This window comes from Thamnophis elegans, chromosome 13 (assembly GCF_009769535.1).
Source record: "Thamnophis elegans isolate rThaEle1 chromosome 13, rThaEle1.pri, whole genome shotgun sequence".
NCBI classification, from domain to species: Eukaryota; Metazoa; Chordata; class Lepidosauria; order Squamata; family Colubridae; genus Thamnophis; species Thamnophis elegans.
The window spans coordinates 23,945,696-23,967,457 of NC_045553.1; the positions used below are offsets into that span (position 1 = coordinate 23,945,696).

A 21,762-nucleotide genomic window follows, 5' to 3' on the forward strand; every position below is an offset into this window, starting at 1 on the left:
AAAAAAAGCACCTTTAGGACAACCATGACCTGGGTGACTGAGAAGCTCCATACACAATTCTTCATGTACTTTTCTACCTCCTCCTCCTCCTCCACCACCACCTCCCCCTCCTCCTCCTCCTCCTCCTCCTCCTCCTCCTCCTCCTCCTCCTCCTCTTCATGCTATTCTACTCTACTCTGCTCTATTCTTCTTTCCAAAATCTTTTCTATTCCATTCCACTCCATTCTTTCCAATATCCTATTCTTCTTTCCAATATCTATCGTAGTGTTTCTCAACCTTGGCAACCTGAAGATGTCTGGACTTCAACTCCCAGCATTCGCTGGCTGGGGAATTCTGGGAGTTGAAGTCCAGACATCTTCAAGTTGCCAAGGTTGAGAAACACTGATCTATCCTATCCTATCCTATCCTATCCTATCCTATCCTATCCTATCCTATCCTATCCTATCCTACCCTACCCTACCCTATCCTATTCTTCTTTCCAATATCTATTCCATTGCATTCCATTCCATTCCATGAAACAGGAATTGTGAGAATCTGAGCAATGATCCTTATTGCTATTAGGAAATTGCAGCCGAATCTTGGCAGTGTGTCATAACCCCTTTCTACAGCCACTTAAATCTAACACACTCAAGGTAGAGTTATTTTAGATTTCTTTCTCGGGCTTTCCTCCTTCTCAAGCAGTTGACAAAATATGCTTTTCTCCCTTAATGGTTTACCAATCCCATACCCATTTCTAGAGTCCGATTCCATTCCATTACTAAGCTGTAATGCTGCCCCCTATCATTCTTTTGGAACAAGCCCAATAAATGTGTTAATTTTATATGTTGTTGCAGGAGTCAAATTCACTTTGTTATGCTAAACCATAGATTGTTTGAGGGTCCTTGGTGCTCTGTGAGCTTGCTTGTTTTCTGGCAGAGGTCGCATTACCCAAACTAGGTAACATCATCAGTGCTAATAAGGAGTGAGATTTGCTCTCAGTTTATATTCTGGTGTGTGTGTGTGTTTTCTCCAAATTAACGTATCCTCTACTTTCCTTTTCACCGCCACGCTTGCTAAAGTCTGTCAGTTGTAAGTCGAGGACTTCAGAGGCGGACGAAACCGGGCGCTGCCTCTTTAAACCCGGGGGGAACTATTGCACTACGTTTGCCAGAAGCCTTTGCGGGAGCTCTCCGCCCTTCGTCCAATCCACGAGGGAGAAGGGACGCGGAAGAGGCGGGGCGCGAGGGACGGACCAATCCGGAGGCCGCGAGCCCGACGGAGGGAGTAAGATGGCGGCGGCGGCGGCGGCTGAGCGAGCCGGGAGCGGGGATGCCGGGCTCCGTCGGCGGCGGCTGCTGCTGCTCTGGCTGCCGCTGCTGGCCTGGGAAGCCGGGGCGGAGCAGATGGAGGAGTACCTGAAGCGGGAGCACTCGCTTACTATGCCTTACCAGGGTGCAGCACCTTCTCCTTCCGTTCCTTCGCGATTGCATTGGGCGGGCTAGGTGGAAATCCGTCCGGTACAGCCTCTGCCCAAGGCAGGATTTCCCCCCCCCCCGCCTTGGAGAGGCTCCACCTGTTGCATTTCTGCCTGGACTTCCCCCTAGAGTTGCTTTCTTAGATGCATGGGGGCGTGGGGGGTTGGGAGGGTTGCAATGCTGCATGCATTGTTTTTTGCAGCATGCAAAGAAGCGGTAGAGTTGCATAGGTTGGGTGGGTGGGGGGTGTTAGTAACTGAAATGGGCTGGGCCCAGGAGGGCTGTTGTTGGGTGCAAGGGGAAAATACAATAAAAGCTGGGTGGGATTTCCGTGCTGGTGTTGCTAGCAAAGTGGGAAAGTGGTTGCATTTCCCACCTGTGGGGTGGGAGGCCAGGTGGATGCAAGCTCTGTAGTTCATCCAGGTTTCATAGGTGGGGGGGAATTTATGAAATAGACCCTCTTGGTGTGGGAAGACAATTCCCACCCCCCCACCCCCCTGAAGAATAAAATATTTTGGGGAATATTAACAAGGAGGCTCAGTGGCTAAGATGCTGAGCTTGTCGAGCAGAAAGGTCAGTGGTTCAAATGCCAACCTAGCAGTTCGAAAGCATGTAAAAAATGCGTAGAAAAATAGGAACCACTTTTGGTGGGAATGTAACAGCGTTCCGTGTGCCTTCAGTGTTGAATCATGCCGGCCATATGACCACGGAGACGCCTTCGGACAGCACTGGCTCTTCGGCTTTGAAAAAGAGATAAACACTGCCCCCTAGAGTCAGGAACGACTAGCACATATGTGCGAGGGGAGCCTTTATCTTTTACCTTTACCTTAAAAAGGTAAGGAGAAAGAGGGGGAAAAAACCTTAAGGGAAGCTGAAACCAGCCCCCGTTTCCCCTGCCCCAAGCAGAAACTGAGGGCTTATAGAAATGCAGAATCCATTCAGAAAGACTGGGTCAGCCAGAGACTCCAGATAAGCAATACAGTTAGACAAGGGAAAGGTCGACAAATTAGCTCTGACAAACACCTAAGGATTTGCATTTTCCCCTTTTCGCCTATAGAGCCAGCCATGATCCCTACATGACCCCATAGGAATCCAAAAGGTATAAAACCCCACTCACTCTAAACTCCATTTGGTCAGCTGTCCCAGAATCACGTTAATGGTTCTGCTTCATCAATAAAGGGAACCTTTCCTTCCAAACAGCCCTTACCCACCATTTTATTTCCAGTGCCTTTTTCCCGGCTTGGACCTGCACCTGGATATTTCTTCCAACACTGGGCCGAAACCAAGCTGGGAGGCTGGAGGCGAGAAAAGCAGCACAGTAGGGGGTGCACCTCCTGGGATTTGGGGTGCAGACTGGACGTGGGCGAGTGCAGAGGGGCTGTTTCCTGTTGCATTTCGAGTGGTGTTTTTAAAGTCCATCAGCGCAGGGGGGTATCCTTCTCCACGGTTGGCTTCTCCCATTGAAAACTCGGGTCAGCTTGGCATTGTGGCTTCGGCTTCCGATTTCAGGCTTAGCTAGGGTGTGTTGCAACACACAGCGAAGCATTGTGTGAATTGTGAGGGGCCAGAATGCCTCCAGAACTCCACTTTTGTTATTCACCTAGCTTTGGAAAGACAGGCTTTTAAATGAAACCCAAGGAAATAGAGCAGGGGTCGGCAACCTGCGGCTCTGGAGCCGCAGGTGGCTCTTTCATTCCTCTGCTGCGGCTCCCTGATGCTCAAAATATGCGCCACAACCGCCAATGTGCAACACCCACCGGCACGCAATTTATTGAGCTTTTTGACCCCCGGTAGGTTTTGTGGCTCCCAGTGTTTTGTTTTCTGTGGGAAACAGATCCAAATGGTTCTTTGAGTGTTTAAGGTGGCTGACCCCTGAAAGAGAGAGCTGGCACATCTCAAACCCAAAGAACCAGTCTTGCAACGTGGGCTTTCTTTAAAGCCTGACCTTTGGCTTCTTGAACTTTCCCCAAGAGGTTTAATTTTGCCTTCTAGGCCAGTGTATGTTTCCTGACTGACCATGTCCTTCATCACGGCAGTTTTGGTTGAAAGGCACAGCTCCACCTCTTGACGTCGGCTGGTGTTGGGAAGTAGTTTTGACCTAGCCGCACCAATCGGTCCTTAATGTTCTTTGTTTTTCAGGTGTGGGATCCGGCAGCTCATCGCTGTGGGAACTTGCAGGCAATGCGATGGTGATGACTCAGTTTGTTCGCCTCACTCCAGATATCCAAAGCAAGCAGGGCGCTGTCTGGAACAGAGTGGTAAGGTTTAATTGCTTGAGGGTGGGCTCTGGGACTTCATTAGGGCCGGGATAATTGGCAGGTACTTTCCCCATTGATGTTATCCTGCTTGTAGCAAAAGGAGGCAAGGGTGAAGCAATAAATAACAAAAAGTCCTTGGGGAACAAAGCTTGCAAAAGGTGATTTAACCTGCCCAGTCAGAAGGTGTGGTCTGATACTGGATTTTGCATATTGCGTTAAGCCGGAATTTATTTAGCCATGGTTTGGAAACGAACGAGAGTTGGTTTCACACGCCATCCTTTGTGAAAGCATCCTTCAGGTCAGCCAATGTTGCTCAGCCTTGGCAGAAGGTGCTTTGGGCAGATTCTATTCATCGTTTAAGGATGGCTGTTTCCCAACTTTATGATGTGTGGGCTTCAACTCCCAGAATTTCCCAACTGCTCATTGTAAAGTTGCTTAGGTTAAAATGTATGAATAGAATAGAATACAAATAAAAATAGAAATTGAAAGGAAGAATAAATAGAATAAGAATACTATAAGAATATCGGGGGGGGGGGCTTATTGGTTTGGGGTTGCTGGGTGGCTGCTCTCTTGCGAGCGGGCGCCCGAAGAGCCGGGCACAGCCTCAGGGGCAAAGGGCTGTGTTGCACTGTCGAAACAATTTATATCCAGGATGTGAGATATTATCTGTAGATATTTTCACAGCTCTCTTTTTGACTCATGCAGTGTACAGGTCCTCAATGGAAGGCAGGTTGGTAGTGATTTCTACAGTTCTCATTATCTGTGTTTGTTTTGTTTAGTTGCAAAACCAAGTAGTCCTTGACTTAACAATGACAATTGAAGCTAAAATTTCTGTTAAGTGCGACATTTGTTAAGTGAGTCCCCCGCCCCATTTTACGAACTTTCTTGCACGTTGTTAAGGGAATCACTGCTGTTGTTAAGTTAGTAACATGGTTGTTAAGTGAATCAGATTCCCCGAATCTGGAGCGCGGGGGGGTTCGTGCATGGGCGTGCCACACCCACAATGCTATGCGTGTGACCCAGCACGCATTCGCGTGTGACCAGCACACACACACACACCACTTTTGGCGTGCTTCTTTTGCCCCCCTCAAGCTCCAGAGGCTTTCTATGAGCCTGGGGAGGATGAAAACAGCCTCCCCCCTCCCCCTCCGGAGGCCCTCTGAAGGCTTCAGGAGCTTCCCTGAAGCCTCCAGAGCACGAAAATCTGACCCTACGGGCAAACCAAAAGTTCAGGAACGGACTTCTGGTTTGCTCATAGGGGCGGTTTTTGCCCTCCAGAGCCTTCAGGGAAGCCTCCTGAAGGCTCTGGAGGGCAAAAAACGGCCCTACGAGCAAACCGGAAGTCCGTTCCCGAATGGCCTCAAAAGAAGACTGAAGTCAGAAGCGCTGGAGCTGACAAGGGCAACAACCTGCGTGCCCTACCAAATGGTTCCGTGGGCCACCTGTGGTTTGCCATCATGCACGTCATCATTCCGTGCATTTGACGAATGAGCTGCAGCTCAAGAAACCTTTTGCCTTTCATAAAAGTTTAGTTGGTGCTATCAAACTCATCATTTCTTGGAACACAAGTATCAGTTTACACTCACTTTGTTTCAAGCCCATCAATGTTTTCCCAATAAGATACTTTGGGGTGTACTGCAAACAAGTTGCATTTTGCAAATTTCAACATTTCCTTTATCTTGGAGAAAAGTGAATTTTACTGCAACGAATAGGACTTTTTCTAAGATCACCAAAGCAACAAAGTTTTATTTTTAAAATGACAATTTCCTAGGATTTGAGAATTTAGCATAGGATAACTTGTATGAAAAATGAGTCAAAAAGAGGGCTGTGAAAATATCTACAGACCCCTCACATCCTGGACATAAATTGTTTCAACTTCTGCTCTCAAAATGATGCTATAGGACACTGCACACTAGAACAACTAAACACAAGGACAGTTTTTTTTTCCAAACACCATCACTCTGCTAAATTCCCAAAACACTCAATTTACTAAGAGTGTATTACTATTATTCTTCTCTCCCTTCCTAGTGTCTATCTCTTCCCCCTTTTGACTATAACCATGTTGCTTGTAACTTTCAATTTATATTGTTTTTATTTGTTTCCTAGTATGATTTGATAGCTTATTAATAACCTTGAGTATCACTAAGTGTTGTATCTTTTTATTATTGATGAATGTATTTATTCTCCTTATCTACACTGAGAGCATAGGCCCCAAAGACAAATTCCTTGTGTGTCCAATCACACTTGAGCAATAAAGTATTTTATTCCTTATACTCTTCTCTTCTCCTCTCCTCTCCTCTCCTCTCCTCTCTTCTCCTCTATGTTGGAGAACAGTGTTATTTTCCATTTCACAGTTTCTATTTTTGTTGGTGAATTTGCCTGAACAGGCAAATGAAACTAATTTCAATTGGACATCCATATCCACATTCTTGTCTCTAAACATTTAAAAGGAGAATTTGGAAGTCCTGATTCAAACCTATTTCCCAATGGAACTTATGTGCGTAGAAGGATTTTAGCCAAGTTGTATTTTAAGATGACATGGGATGCAGTGGCTCCGTGGCTTAGATGCTGAGTTTGTCGATCAGAAGGGTTGGCATTTCGACGGTTCGAATCCCTGTTTGTCTTCCGGGTTTCTGGGGTGCATGCATGCATGCATGACGATCAGCTGTCCTTTGTGCACATGGCAGTGCCAAAAACCGGTGCGTGCATGCGCGCTAGCCAACTGATTGAGATTTGCATTGTGCACCAGAACCCAAAAGTTTGGCTTTCCCAGAGCATGATCCCTTTGCGTGTGCAGCAGTTCCAAAAAACCAGCATGCACATTTTCACTGACCAGCTGATTATTGGGTGTGCATGCACACTAAAACCCAGAAATTTAGCTTTTCTGGAGCGTGGCCATTTTCACATGACAGTTTGCCATCACTGCCCTACATCATTTCTGACTGATGGCAGTCCAGTCTCTTCTTGAAAGCCTCCAGTGATGAAGCTTCCACCAGAACAAAGATGGCACCAATCTTAATTTCTTTTTCTATAGAAAGCAGAGCTAGTATGAATGCTTCCCATTTTGACTGCTGCTGAGATTTCGGCTCTCAAATCTCAGAGCATTTTAATCTTTTTATCACAGATAAAGCATAGGGTATAATAAGCTTTTTCAAGTGGAGTATAATATCCGCTTGTCTGATTCTGCAGCTTTTACACTTTTACACTTGAGAGAATTTGCTGATCTTTATCGGGTTGTTTGCTATCTGGATCAGTTCTGGCTGTTCTCTGTAGTTTAATCATGCATGTTGGGATTAATTACTGTCTGTCTTGGTCCTAAATATAGCTTGGGCTAGAAGGGGAATACGTGGAGTGTTGGCACAAGGAATTGGGAGAGTGCCGCTGCTGAGGTTGTGTGTGGGTTGTCCTTTGGCACTGCTAAGGTTACAAAAACAGTTGCCCCCTTCAGCTTCTAATATTTGCAAGCTCTTAAAAATAAAGGAAGCGTCTGGTAAATGTTTTTGACTGTAGCTAAAAGATTGTCTTCTGTATTTCTGAAGACAAAAACAAATGGAGGAGGGGATGAATAAATGAAATGAAGGCATCAATCGTTTCTCTCAAAGGGGCTTTATCAAAAGGCAATTGGACTTTCTTTTTTTCCCCTTAAAGACTTTTCGCTTCTCATCCAAGAAGCTTCCTCGGTTCTGGCAGGATGGTGGTCGTAGGGTTGTCTCACCTGTTTGGCTCTCTGAGAGCCGTTGAGGCCACTTGAGGCTTTATCTGGATTTATGATTCTTCTGTTCTGACTGAGGCTTCCCAAGAACCTGAAGCAAACTCCTTGTCCCAACAAAAAACCCTTTTATTAATTGACTGTGAATTCTGCCCATTCGGCAAAGTCTTTCAAGGGAGGATTTATAGTCACAGACCTTATCTGGCTTGGAGAGCTGTCAGGCCGAGATCTGCAAAATTTGGCAAGGAGTCTCGGAGCGTCATGAACTAATGAAGCGAACTCAGTGTCTCCTGCAAACTCCACTCCCCTTTCGCTCTTCTTTTATTTCCTCTGGGAGGGGCCTTTCATTCTCCACCTGTGGCCTTATTCCCAAGTTGGATCCTGTTCTTTAGCTGTTCCCTTCGTCTGGCAACTCTGCGCATGCCCACACTGGAAACAGGCTCCAGCTGTTCTTCTGCCCCACTGATGTCCGACTCTGAAAGCAGCTGATAACTGGCATATGGCTCTGGCCCCCTCTCTGCCTCCAACACAGAGCCCTCATCAGAGCCTTCCCCAGACTCCAGGACTGGCCCGTGTTCCTCCCCAACCTCTTCACTGTCCGACTCTGTAGCCACAACACCTTCTGATTTCCTCATCCCCCCCCCCCAATGAATCCTTCCACTCACCCACAACCATTCTGTCAGAACTGATGAAGCTTCTTGGATGAGGTGAAAATTCTTCAAGGAAAAGCAACCTTTTGAAAAAAACACCTTTGGGACAACCATGACCTGGATGACTGAGAATTTTCAGACACCCAACTTTTTTTGTTCACTTTTTGTGATGCCCAGACAACTTCAAAGCAATTAGACGTCAGCGATGTTCCACTTGGGAGCTTTTTTTCGTTCAGTGGCAATTATCTACGGGTAGTCCTAAACTTATGACCACTACTGGGTCCTAAGTGAGACATTTGTTAACTGAGTTTTTTGCCCCATTTCGCAACCTTCCTTCCCACAGTTGTTAAGTGAATTCCTGCAGGGACTGTTCAAAGTTACAGCGGCATGGAAAAATGTGACTTATGACTGTTTTTCACAGTTACAATCTTTGCTGCACGTGTTCAAAATTCACGGGCTTGGCAACTGGTTCATATTTATAACTGTTGCTGTGTCCCAAGATTGTGGGATTCCCCCTTTTGGGACCTTCTGACAAGCAAAGCCAATGGGGAAGCTGGTTTCACTTAACAACCGGGTTACTAACTTATCAACTGCAATGATTCCCTTAACAACCCCTTCCTCTTTTGGGTTTCTGGGGCGCATGCATGCGCGACGATCAGATGGCCTTCGTGCATGCGGCAGTGCTGGAAACTGCAGGAACTGGTCTTCCATTTTCTTGCGTGAGCATGTGCCCTGGCAGCTGATCATCGTGCGCACATACGCGCCATCAAGTGGAATATTAAGTGGCTGGTGTGCGTGCACATGCCGGAAACTGGAAGTTCATTTTTGGGCATGCGCATGCCCCCAGGGCAGCTGCTCCTCCGTGTTGTGGCCCAGACGAGCACATGCACGCACTCCCTTTTTGGCACTTGGTGCCGAAAAGGTTGCCCATCACTGGTATAGGGCCTCCTGCTTGAGCAGGGGGTTGAACTAGAAGACCTCCAAGGCCCCTTCCAATGCTGTTATTCTGTTTTTAATGGTTCTGCCTCCATTCTAATTTGCTTCTTTTTGTTTTCCACAGCCTTGTTACTTGAGAGACTGGGAGATGCAGGTGCATTTCAAAATCCACGGGCAAGGGAAAAAAAACCTCAACGGAGATGGCTTTGCCATCTGGTACGCCAAGGATCGAATGCAGCCAGGTAAAAAAACTTTTCCAAATATAGGCCAAACTTTGATCTCTGGTGCCACAATCTCTTTGCAGCAAGCCAGCCCACCTGCTGGCAGATTTAGAAAGATTTCCTTTCCTTGGTTAGGGGTAACTTTTATACCTCTTGATACTTTTCCATGTTTCCTTCAGTAGAACCAATGGGAAAAAAAACTTTATATAGAGAATGTTTTGTATGTTAGATATAAGTACCGTATTTTTCGGAGTATAAGATGCACCGGAGTATAAGACGCACCAAGATTTTGAAGAGGTAAATTAAAAAAAAAGTTTTTGCACTCTGCAGGCCTCCCAAACCCTCTCCACGCCCATTTTTGGGAAGGGGGTAAGGTTTTGGCGGCCAAAAATGCTGTATTCAGTGTATAAGACGCACTCAGATTTTCACCCTCTTTTTTGGGGGGGGGGGTAACGTCTTATACGCCGAAAAATACGTTATGTTTCTCAATTGGATCTTTAACTTTGGACTAAATTATCTTTTGACCCAAGTCTTCTTTCGAACTAAACCAGAAACCTCATTTCTAGTTTTTTAAAAAGGCCATTGTTAGAAAAAAATAAAAATAAAAGCCTAAGTAAAGTTTGTCTCAGAGGTGCTTTTTCCAAAAGACATCTGGACAACTGGAACGTCCTGCGAAAAAACACGATAGAAAGTGTCCTCACATACCGCATTACAGTATGGTACACTCGGTTAACTGCTGCGGACAGGAAGACACGACAGAGAGGGATCAATTCAGCACAAGAAACCATTGGTTACCTTCTTAACACCACTGGGTGACATCTCCAAGTCTCACTGCTTTAGCAGAATAAGGAAGATACTCAGAGGTGATTCACACCCTGGTCAGTGTCTCTTCGCACTTTGCAGAAGACATCGAAGGATAGCCAGCCAAACAAATAGGTTTAAAAATAGTTTCTATCCTTGGGCTGTTGGACTCTTTAAACACAACCACAATCACTCCACGCACACGCGGAAACGTATGACTAGTTTTTCTTTCCTTTTCCAATTACTTGCATAGGGATTATCCTTTATACTATTTATGTTGTTTGTATTTTTTGTCATGGACTGCACCAGTGAGGCTAAAACAAATTTCATTATATACACGATGTACGATGACAATAAAGGCTATATCAGTGATGGCAAACCTTGTAAAAGTGTGCCAAAATTGTGCGCGCACACACCCACAATTTAATGCACCCCACCCACCTGCGCAAGCATGTGTGATCTCCCGCCCCACGCATGCATGCATGCCTGACCCCTCATGAGGGGAGGAGTTTCCCCCACCTCCCCAGGCTTCGGAGGCTTTCCTGAAGCCTTGGGAGGGCAAAAACAGTCTCCCCCAGCCGTCCGGAAGACCGAAAATCACTGGGCTATACTATATTTCCTGGGTTTTTTCCCCTTTGATAATGTTTCACTTCTTATCAAAGAAGCCTTTTCCATTCTAACTTGACTGGTGGGGAATCGAGAATCTTCTTGGATGTGAAATGAAACATTTAAAAACCAACCAACCAACCAACCAACCAACCAACCAACCAACCAACCAACCAACCAACCAACAGTCCAGTTGCCTTTTGAAAAAAAGCATCTTTAGAACAATCATGACCTGCATGATTGATTTGATTCCTTTCACTTTCTAAGCATGTTTTCTTGTGCAGGTCAGGTTCTCCCAAATTTAATTGGGGCAAGTGCAGAAGAGAATTTAAGCTTTTCCACTGCAAAAAAAGGGGCTCTCTCAGCTTGTTTTTTTGCAGACTTTGTTGCACTGATGATGTTACCTAGTTTGGTAATGAAACGTCTGCAAGAAAACAAAGAGGCTCAGAGAAGGACCCCTCATTTCAATAAATATTCCCCTTTGAAGGGGAAGATATTTTTGGCTTTTATGAAAGCATGAAACAATGGAGAAACATTCCCCCCCCCCCAAGTTTTTTAGTTTTATTCTTTACAAAAACATCAGATCAATGTGTGAACTTGAGTGTCATAAATAGTAATACAGACAAAGTTAAGCAAGTTCATCCCAATTCTTATATTCCATCTACTTATGTATTAAATAAAACACTTGCATTCAATTATAATCCATCATTGCTCAGTTGTTCCATGTTTTCACTTCATAATGTGAAGAATATATACCCAAATATTCCCCCTTCTCTTATTTCAGTCATTCATTTTGACTTTTAATCATATCACCCTTTGTTGAGAAATATTTTCTTTCTTTCTTATCTAATTCATAATCATGTCACCTACTTACCAAAAGAAAGGGAAAAAAGGGAGAGAGAAAGAGGGGGAGAGAGAGAAGGAAAAGAAACTCTGAATAACAACAGAAAAGAAAAACATCCATCATCTCTTGCCCGCTGTAATATTTTAATTGCTATGCTCTAAAGAAAGATAGGAAAAGGAAGGGACAAGTCAAAACGATAATATATTAAAAAAGAAACATCATCTATCCATTATCCTTTGCCCTCTTCAGTGCTTTAATTGCTATGCTTTAAAGAAAGATAGGAAAAAGAAGGAACAAGTCAAAACAACAATATATTAAAAAAAAGAAACATCATCTATCCATTATCCCTTACCCGCTTCAAAGCTTTAATTGAAACATTGGAGAAACATTTGCTGGGCTGGTTTGTTGTGGACACGATTTCTTGTCTGTTCCAGGGCCAGTCTTTGGCAGCAAGGATACCTTCATAGGACTGGGCGTGTTTGTAGACACTTACCCCAATGAGGAGAAGCAGCAGGAGGTAAGAGTCACCCCAGAACAGCTGTGCAGGCAGAGGAAGAAGGCTGGGGAGGAGCAATGTTCCCTCTAATTTTTTTTCAGTGTGTGCGGAAAAGTATAGTATTTGAGCGGCACATTTTCATGCCTGAGCACCTGAATTTTTTTCACAGATGTTTCACAGAGTAATTGATTTATAGGATCCGAATTGGAATGGAGAAAAATGGTTTTGTGTGTGTGTGTGTGTGTTTGAGTGAACGAGGGATCCGGTAAGGGAACTGCGCCTATTTAGAAAAGGTAAATTATTGTAAACATGATCAGTCGAAGATAAGTATGGGGACAGGTTGGGCGGTAGAGAGAAACTGATAAAGTGGGAGAAAGTGGGAGAGAGGAAGAGAGGAAAAAAGAGGGAAGAGAGACAGAAAGAGAGAAGGAGAGAGAAAGTGATAAAAGAGTGGGAAAGAAGGAGAAAGAGAGACAAAGAGAAAGAGGGTGAGAGAGACAGAAAGAGACAAAGAGGAGAGAGAAGGGAGAAGGAGAGAGAAAGTGAAGGAAGAATGGAAAAGGAGGAGAAAGAGAAGAGAGACAAAGAGAAAGGATGAGAGAGACAGAGAGAGAAGAGAGGAAGAGGAAAGAGTAAGAGAACATTTCATTTCAACCCTGAGGTGCAAATATTCTCTTTGGTAATTTTATTTGTCCATTTACTATTCAATACTCTAATTTCTCCTTAAGTTCATGAAGAATTCCCTTCTTTTTATTGAATTTATCACTACCTTGATAACAAATTTTTCAGCATAGCTTTACAGCTATTTAAAATATACAGTAATTTAGGTCAGGTTTTCAGAACATTAGTCTATTTATAAGTCACTGTGCAAAGAAACAGAATTCAGAAAGTTGGCTTCCCTTTTTGTAATTGCGTATTGTCTGCTTAATTTTCTACCTACATTTTTGATAACTGATGTTCACTGTTGACCCAAGAAGCCCGTCGTAGAAAGAAACCCTCCCTGTGAACTTTGTTGAGTTTCCATGGAATGAAGTTTGATCTTTTTCTCAACCATACAGTAGCACATTCTTTCTAAGGAGGATATAATCAAGATTGCCTATCAATCTAACAGTATGGCGATTGACAATCTCTTTATATTTCAACTCTAACTCTTTCAGTCTTAAAGGTTTAGTGAGGAGAAATCCAAAAATTCTTTTAAAGAGGAAAAAAATGGTTGCACAATTGCATCCATGGAGACATGTATATATACACAACACACAGAGAAACAAACTGCAGAGGGTCTCCCCAAGTCTAGGGCAGCGAGTCATTTGATGGGAAACTTGCCTCTTGGAAGGAATGACCCGGCTTGGCTCCTGCTTTCGATCTGCCGCACAATGACCGAACGGAGAAGCGAAGAGGCAGGAGAGACAAGGCAGGAGAGACAAAGTGGGAGCCAAGCCGGGTCATTTCTTCCAAGAGGCAAGTTTCCGATTGAATGACTCGCTGCCCTAGACTCGAGGAGACCCTCTGCAGTCCCTCTCATCTGGCCGGGATGCCAGCGAGAGTGTTGGGCTGAAGGAAGGAGAGATACATACACTCGCGCTCTCCCTCTCCCCCCCCCCTCTTGCAAATGGCAAATCCGAGCAGCCGCTGCTGGGAGCCCATCCCATGCCTTCTCCCAACCCCACACCCCTTCTCTCAGCTACTTTCTGCCTTGTGGACCTAGAACTGATTGCTTTCTTCAGGCTGGCTCTCCTCTCCTATTATCGTGGAAGGCGTCTCACCAAAACCATTGCGTGGCAGTTGGAAACTGCTGCGTGGTGTTTTGTTGCCACGTGCATGGCTGCGCACCCGCGCAGCTTAGAGGGAACATTGGGGAGGAGGCTTTGGGCTCATCCTGGTTGGCCATTGAAGCTAGTGTAGAGAAAAGAAGGACTAGGGGGGGCATGATAGCAGGATTACAGTATTTGAGAGGTTGACACAAAGAAGAGGGGGGTCAACTTATTTACCAAAGCACCAGAGGGCACGACAAGAAACCATGGATGGAAACTAATCCAGGAAAGCAGCAACCTGGAATTAAGGAGAAACTTCTTAACAGTGAGGACAATTAACCAGTGGAACTGCTTGCCACCAGAAGTAATGGTGCTCCATCAGTGGAGGCTTTCAAGGAGAGAACAGCCACTTGTCTGGAATAGTGTAGGGCAGTGTTGGTGAACCTTTTTGGCACTGAGTGCTGAAATGGGCGTGCGCAGGCGCACGGCGAAGCACCGGAAACTGAAAGAGCAGCTCCCCAGCGTGCACACGTGGGAGTGCTGGAAACTGGAAGAGCAGTTCTGAACTTCCGGTTTCCGGTGTGTGCATGTGCGCCGGTCACCTGGTCTTCCGGCTTCTGACATGCATATGCATGCGAAGACCAGTTGGCTGGTGTGCATGTGTGCACCGTAAACCGGAAGTTCAGCTTCCCGGTGCGTGCATGCACACCAGAGAGCTGCTCTTCCTGTTTCCGGCACTTCCGTGCGCGAGAAGACCAGCTGGACAGCACACATGTGCACTAGAACCCGGAAGAGGCTACAGCTCTGCGTGCCACTTCCAACACATGTGCCATGGGCTTGTCATCATGGCTATAGGGTCTCCTGCTTAAGCAGGGGTTTGGACTTCTAGACCTCCAAGGTCCCTTCCAGCTCTATTCTGATTGGACTGAAAAGATTGTTGGCTGCCATGATGTTCCTCAGTTCCAAATCTGTCATGGCTTTCAAGAGAATTTGCTATTGGGTGTATTTTGCTCTTCACCCTCATGTTTTCCGCACAACCCACAGAAGCTGGTTGAATGTTCAGGTTTTTGGCAACAATTTGATTTATGGTGGGGAAGGGGCAATTTAGACAGAACGGGGAACCCATCTCCCCCCACCCCCCGGGTCTAGAAGTAATAGCTGGCTGTGCTTTGGAGCATCACATAGGCACTGCTCTGTGTTTTCACCTAGTTTTAGGAAGGGAGAACTGCAGCCTGTGTGACCTCCAGGCCCCCACTGGAGACAGGAATAATCTGCCCATTTTGGGGGGGGGGGTTCTTGGAGGTTAAGGGTCAAAATTACTTCCTTCTTCTAATGCAGGTGTGTCAAACTTGATTTCATTGAGGGCCGCATCAGGGTTATGTTGAACCTTGGGGGGCTGTGGGGAGGGGCGTGGCCAGAGTGGGTGTGGCCAGGTTGACATCACTCATGTCAGGGGAGGTGCCTATGGTGGCCTAAGCACTTTGCCAGGGAATTTTTTTTTTCCTTTCCTTGAAATTTTATGGAGAAACTTGGCTTTCTTGTGTTTTGATATATTTAGCCTGCTGTTTTTGTTGCTTCTGTTTTAGTGGAGTCACTTGAGCGTCTGTTGCGTGGTAATTACTAATTGTTTGGAGTCAGATTCCCAAGAGCCTCCTCTGCAGAACTTAGCAATTAGCAAGGTTTGTAAGAAGCCTACGCTGATTTGATCTTGGGAGTTTGCCAGGGTTGTGGCCCGCCAGCGGAGTTAGCAGCAGATTTGGACAGTGAGGAGGTTGGGGAGGGACATGGGCCAGTCCTGGAGTCTGGGGAAGGCTCTGATGAGGGCTCTGTGTCGGAGGCAGAGAGCGGGCCAGGGCCATCTGGTAGTTATGTGCTGCCTCCAGAGTCAGCGGGGCAGAAGAAGAGTGGGAGCCTCTTCCCAGTGTGCTTGTGCGCAGAGCTGCAAGGAGAAGGGAACAGCTAAGGAACAAGGACCGACTCAGGAGTAAAGGCACAGGTGGACGTTGAATGGTTCCTCCCATCGGGAATAAAAGAGGAGCGAAAGGGGAGTGGAGTTTGCAGGAGACACTTAGTTCATTCTTGCATTCTTGCCAAGTATTGCGGCGTCTGAAAGATATCGGCCTGGCCACTCTCCAAGCCTGATAAAGGTCGGTCATTGTGAACTATCTGGAAAGACTGTGGGAGAGAAACCACTTTGCTGGAGGGGAATTCACTGTCAATGAAATAAAAGGGGTTTATTGGGACGAGGACTCGGCTTCGTGCTGCTGGGGAAGCCTAGGTCAGAACACTCCTACTGGGTGGCCTTGCTTCAGTCTGCATTCTGATACCCATTGCCTTTGTAAAGCAGAAATTTCTCCTCCAGCCCCTCCACTTCCAGGGACACCTTCCAGCCTTTCCCCTAACCTAAATGGTGGGCCTTGGAGGAGGAGGAGAAGCCCAGGGATTGGATGAAGGAAAACTAGGTGGGCTTGAGACAATCTGTTGGGTGACTCTCTCTTGCTTCTGTCCCCTTCCCCCCCCTTTGGCTTTGCAATAATCGTTGTGGATTCCCAGGCCCAGAAGAAGAGGTATTCTTCAGGAAACCAGGTACTTGATATAGTCCTTTCCTTGATACTTTATTCCAATCTTGTCCATTCCATCTCTCTCTCTTCTTGCTCTTTGATTCCGCTATTACTTCTGGCAGGTAATCGGATGGCACAGCTTGGCATAGTGATTGTTGGCACTCTAGTATTTCCCTTTTCCTTTATAGATGTGATTATAAGAACCATAGTGGTGCAGTGGTTAGAATGCAGTAGACAGAGCAGGCTTGCTCTGTCTACTGCTAGCAGTTCAATCCTGACTGGCTTAAGGTTGACACAGCCTTCCGAGGTTGGTAAAATGAGGACCCAGATTGTTGGGGGTAATAGGTTGACACTGTAAACTGCTTAGAGAGGGCTGCGAAGCACTGTGAAGCAGTACGTCCTATTGCTATTGTCAACAGGGCACCTGAGCCATGGTGGCGCAGTGGTTAGAATGCGGTACTGCAGGCTACCTCTACTAACTGCCGGCTGCCAGCAGTTCGTCAGTTCAGTTCTCACTGGCTCAAGGTTGCCTCAGCCTTCCATCCTTCTGAAGTCGGTAAAATGGGTACCCAGATTGTTGGGGGCAAGAGGCTGACTCTGTAAAGCACTTAGGGTGGGGCTATAAAGCACTGTGAAGCGGTATATAGGTCTAAGGGCTGTTGCTTAACAGTTTTTCCTTGCTTTTTGGAGGGCTTCTAGTTCCAGTTTCCCTCCGTTTCAGACTCTTCATATCGCTGGAACCAGTAAAATCAGAGAGTACTATAAGTTCATTTTTCTCAAGCTTGGCAACTTTGTCACCATCTGGCCGAATTATTTGGTCCTCAGTTATGTCTTGATCTGCCTTGCTGCTTCCCAACACGCCTCATCCTGGTCTCGGCCTCTTCAGCTCGGCTTCATTGTTTCATCCTTCCTCGCATGCTACTTTCCACTCTTTGTTGAATGTGAACTGGTGTGAAACTAGCATGGCGAATGGCAACATGGTCTCTTCCTTCTGTTCCTTCTCCAGCGTGTCTTCCCGTACGTCTCGGCCATGGTCACCAACGGGTCCCTTATCTATGACCATGAGAGGGACGGGAGGCCAACTGAACTTGGGGGCTGCACGGCCATCGTGCGCAACTTGGAACATGACACGTTCCTGGTCATCCGCTATGTGAAGAGGAGGCTCACTGTAAGTGTCTATGGTCTGCAACTGTCAATACAGTTTGCGCAGTGGTTATGATACAAGCCGGCTCTGCCCATTGCCAGCAGTTCGATCCTGACTGACTCAAGCTTGACTCAGCCTTCCATCCTCTTTGAGATCGGCAAAATGAGGCCCCTGGTTGTTGGGGGTGAGAGGATGACTCTGTAAACTGCTTAGAGAGGGCTTAGAGAACCCTAAACCTATCATCTAATTTACCTATATCATCTTTCTATCATATCTATCTTTCCTTCCTTCCTTCCTTCCTTCCTTCCTTCCTTCCTTCCTTCCTTTTTTTATTTCTTTCCTATCTATCTGTCCGTCTGTCTACCTCTCTACCTGTCTCGTATCTCTCTCAATCTCTCACTGTTTCTCTCCATGTCATCCATACAGCCATCCACCTACCTATCTATCTCATCTCTCTTTCTCAATCTCGCACTGTTTCTCTCCATGTCTGTCTGTCTCTTATCTGCCTGCCTGCCTGCCTGCCTGCCTACCTGCCTACCTGGTTCATCTCTCTTCTCAATTTCTCACTATTTCTCTCCATGCCCATCCATCCACCCACCTACCTACCTGCCTATCATCTATTCCAACCTATCCATTTGAATGCAGTATTTCAGGATAACTCTGCCAACAGCCAGGGGTTCAATCCTGACCAGCTCAAGGTTGATTCAGCCTTCCCTCCTTTTTGAGGTCGGTAAAATGAGGACCCAGGTTGTTGGGGCAATGTGCTGACTGGCTGTAAACCACTTAGAGAGGGCTGTAAAAGCATTGTGAAGCAGTATATAAGTAAGTGTTATTGCTATCTTCCTTCCTCCCCCCCCCCAGTGGTTAGAAAGAAGGAAGGAAGGAAGATAGCAATAGTACTTACTGTTAGATACCACTTCACAGTGCTTTACAGCCCTTTCTAAGCGGTTTACAGAGTTAGCTTCTTGTCCCCAACAATTTGGGTTCTCATTTTACCCACTTCGGAAGGCTGGAAGGCTGAGTCAACCTTGAGCCAGTCAGGATCAAACTGCCAAATTGCAGTCAGCTGGCAGTCAGCAGAAGTAGCCTGCAGTACTGCACTCTTAACTACTGCGCCACCGAGGCTCCTGAACCGAGGATGAAGCTAGAATGAGCCCTTTCTTGTTTTGACTTGAGGTCTTGCTCGACATTGATGGAAAGCATGAATGGAAAGATTGCATTGACATTCCCGGAGTCCACCTACCCCGTGGATACTTCTTCGGAATCTCTTCCGCCACAGGAGACTTGTCAGGTATTCTTCAAAAGCCTAGCTAGCATTGCTGGAAGAGTTTTTCCTACTTTTTTTTTTTTTTTTAACTTTGGGAGAAGATCCTTAAAAATTAGTGATGGTCATAAGTCAAGAACTACTACTTGGAGACTCATGGTAGTTGAAATCAAGAACATTCGACTATATTATTTGAAACTAGCCAATAACCCGGCATTGCCTGGGTATTTATAAGGTGGGAATGTCCGGACCAAATGTAATTTCTAATGTTGGATTATCCCCTTTACCAGAGGGAGCCCCCTTGTGGAGTACTGTGAAGCTGTTACCATGGCAACTCCATTGTGCTGTACAGCAGAAGCCATTTTACGGCAGTACATAGAAGCCATTTTAAGGCACAGCAGGCTGTATCTTAACAGAACACCCCCCTCCCCAAGGGTTGTTAGGGGTGTCTTTTTCCATTTTTGGAAGATATGAAAAATGGGAAGAGTGCTATGAAAATTGATTTTTCTTCCCCAGGTGGTCTTCGACTTACAGCCATAATTGAGTGGCTTTAAGACTTGTGGACCTCAACTCCCAGAGTTCCTCAGCCAGCAAAGTTGCCAACCTTGGCAACTTTAAGCTGGCAACTTTAAGCTGGCTGAGGAACTCTGGGAGGTGAAGTGCACAAGTCTTAAAATTGCCAAAGTTGAAGACTCCTGTGCTAAACCAAGACCTATGATTTTAAACCCAGCACAACTTAATGGTTAGGATGCTGAATTCTAGGGAGGGTGGGGGGATTTAAGACCACAGTTTCAAGTCCAGCCTTCAGCCACTGAGTGAATTGTACGAACACAGCCTAAACATTTAAACTTTTAAATTCAAAACTTTTCAAAGCAATCTCGAAAGCAAGCTGGAGCAAAATTCAACAGCTAGTTAACTGGGGAAAGAAATTTGGGGAATGGCTCCTTGTGGAACCCCCTCCTCATTATATCCCATTTCATCTTTGGACTCAGACAATCACGACATCATCTCTCTAAAGACATACCAGCTGACAGTTGACCGGACGATGGAAGAAGAGAAACGTGACAAAGAAGTCTTCCTTCCTGTGGTGGACAACATGAAACTCCCTGGGAGTAAGTATGAGGAAAGCCTCTGGAGGCTGGGGAGGGCGAAAAACACGCCCAACGGGCCAATTGGAAGTTCATTCACTCTACTCTACTCTACTCTACTCTACTCTACTCTACTCTACTCTACTCTACTCTACTCTACTCTACTCTACTCTACTACTGTACACTATATACTATACTATATACTCTGCTCTACTATATAATCTATTCTTCTTTTCTATTATACTATACTATATACTCTACTATATACTCTACTACTCTATACTGTATACTATACTATATACTCTGCTCTACTATATACTCTATTCTACTATACTATACTATACTATACTCACTACTATATACTCTACTATAATATATACTCTACTATGTACTGTACTGTGTACTATACTATATACTCTACTATATACTCTACTATAATATATACTCTACTCTACTACACTACACTACAGTACTATACACTACACTACACTATTCAATGTGTTCCAGAGGTGGGTTGCTCCTGGTTCGGGCCGGATCAGGCGCACCAGTAGTAGTGGTGGCAGGAGGCTCCGCCCACCCGCACGGACGCTTCTCTGCATGTGCAGAAGCATTACGCGCATGAGCGAACCGGTAGTAAAAATGGAAACCCACCACTGACTTGTTCTTATAGCTGAACTCAACCTCTGCATTTGTCCTTTGTAGTGGTGATGCCGATGGAGCCCATGAGTGGCCTTGCTCTCTTCTTGATCGTCTTCTTTTCGCTGGTGGCCATCGTCTTCGCCATTGTCGTCGGCGTGATTGTTTACAACAAGTGGCAAGAACAGAGCCGGAAACATTTCTACTGACCCACGGGGCCTCCTCTTGGGATTCTTCCCATCGTCCTGGCTTTCTGGACCGCCATCGGATTTCATCAGCAAGTGGGGGGCGGAGGGGGGGAGATCATGGAAACAGGCAGCTCAACTCGGGAAGCCATGTCCGCGGAGCTCCTGGCTCCTAAACCTAACAAGAGGGCTCACATTTGGACCGGTGGTCTCCTTGTGGTGGTGAGCCACCGTTCTCTCTGCTCTTTCCTTTGCCTTCCTTGAACGAAGTTCTCAGCACTGGCTTTCGGTGGGACGTTGGACGGGTGTTGTCAGCCTCCCACCACAAGGATGTAGCACATTCTGTTGACTCTTGTTGGGGAGGCGGACGGGACGCATTTAATGAAGAGATTTGGAGCTGCCATCTTCGTCTCCTCTAGCAGAGGAGGTCGTTGGAAGATGGGAAACTGTGATTTGGGGAAATGTCAAGGTAGCAGGGACAAGGAAATTGGGATATGGTCATCGGCAGTATCAAACTGAATGGTTTTTTGGGATGCCTTAAGTAGCATAATACTGCCTGGGGGACAAAGGCAGAGATCCTTGTAGCTTAAAGAAAAACCTCATTTTGTGCAGCCCTGCAACCCACTTTATTTTCTTCTGTTCTTTAGAGATCAGGAAAAGCATCACAGTGAAACCACTACCTTGCTGAACCAACCAATGTGAATCTCTTTGCTCCTTAAGCACAATTCTGTCCTCCTCCATTTCTTCCTTCTTCCGCTTCTCCTTTTTTTCCCTTCTCCTTCCCTCTTTGCACTTCTTCCTCCTTTCTTTTCTCCATTTTGTCCTCCTTTTCCATCCATTGTTTCCACTTCTCTATTTCTTCTCTTTCTCCATTTCTTCCTCCTCCTTTTCCATCCATTGTTTCCAATTCTCCATTTCTTCTCTGTTTCATCTTTCTCCTCTTCCATCCATTGCTTCTACTTCTCCGTTCTCTTTCTCTGTTTCTTCCTTTTCCTCTTCCATTGCTTCTGCATTTCTATTTGTTCTCTCTCTCCGTTTCTTCCTTCTCCTTTCTCCCCATTTCCTCCCCCCATCTGTCCTCTTCGTCATTTTTTGGCTGCCTTGTACGGTCTCAGCGGCTTGCGTGTCCTTTCCCCGAGTGAAACAAGGCATCCCTTG

The 21,762-nt window shown here is 46.0% G+C and overlaps 1 protein-coding gene across 2 annotated transcripts; it reads left to right on the plus strand.

The window, feature by feature from the left end:
* Positions 1 to 1,249: 1,249 nt before the first annotated feature.
* On the plus strand, positions 1,250 to 21,404 carry LMAN2L (lectin, mannose binding 2 like). Of its 2 annotated transcripts, XM_032229997.1 has the most exons (9): positions 1,250 to 1,431; positions 3,594 to 3,712; positions 9,132 to 9,249; positions 11,914 to 11,996; positions 16,280 to 16,312; positions 17,294 to 17,455; positions 18,608 to 18,722; positions 19,688 to 19,807; positions 20,486 to 21,404. In XM_032229997.1, exons 1-9 carry the CDS (start codon positions 1,269 to 1,271, stop codon positions 20,626 to 20,628), a joined length of 1,056 nt encoding a protein of 351 aa, XP_032085888.1. In that variant the 5' UTR covers positions 1,250 to 1,268; the 3' UTR covers positions 20,629 to 21,404. The 2 variants fall into 2 exon arrangements, with proteins under 2 accessions (XP_032085888.1, XP_032085889.1); XM_032229998.1 differs by lacking the exon at positions 16,280 to 16,312.
* The last annotated feature ends 358 nt before the right edge of the window (positions 21,405 to 21,762 follow it).

Bases quoted from the DNA above. Each gene is read 5' to 3' on its own strand.
- LMAN2L (XM_032229997.1), top strand. From the start codon at position 1,269: ATGGCGGCGGCGGCGGCGGCTGAGCGAGCCGGGAGCGGGGATGCCGGG. The intron at 16,313-17,293 runs GTACTTGATATA...TTCCTTCTCCAG, and splicing joins GGTATTCTTCAGGAAACCAG to CGTGTCTTCCCGTACGTCTC. The intron at 18,723-19,687 runs GTATTCTTCAAA...CTTTGGACTCAG, and splicing joins CGCCACAGGAGACTTGTCAG to ACAATCACGACATCATCTCT.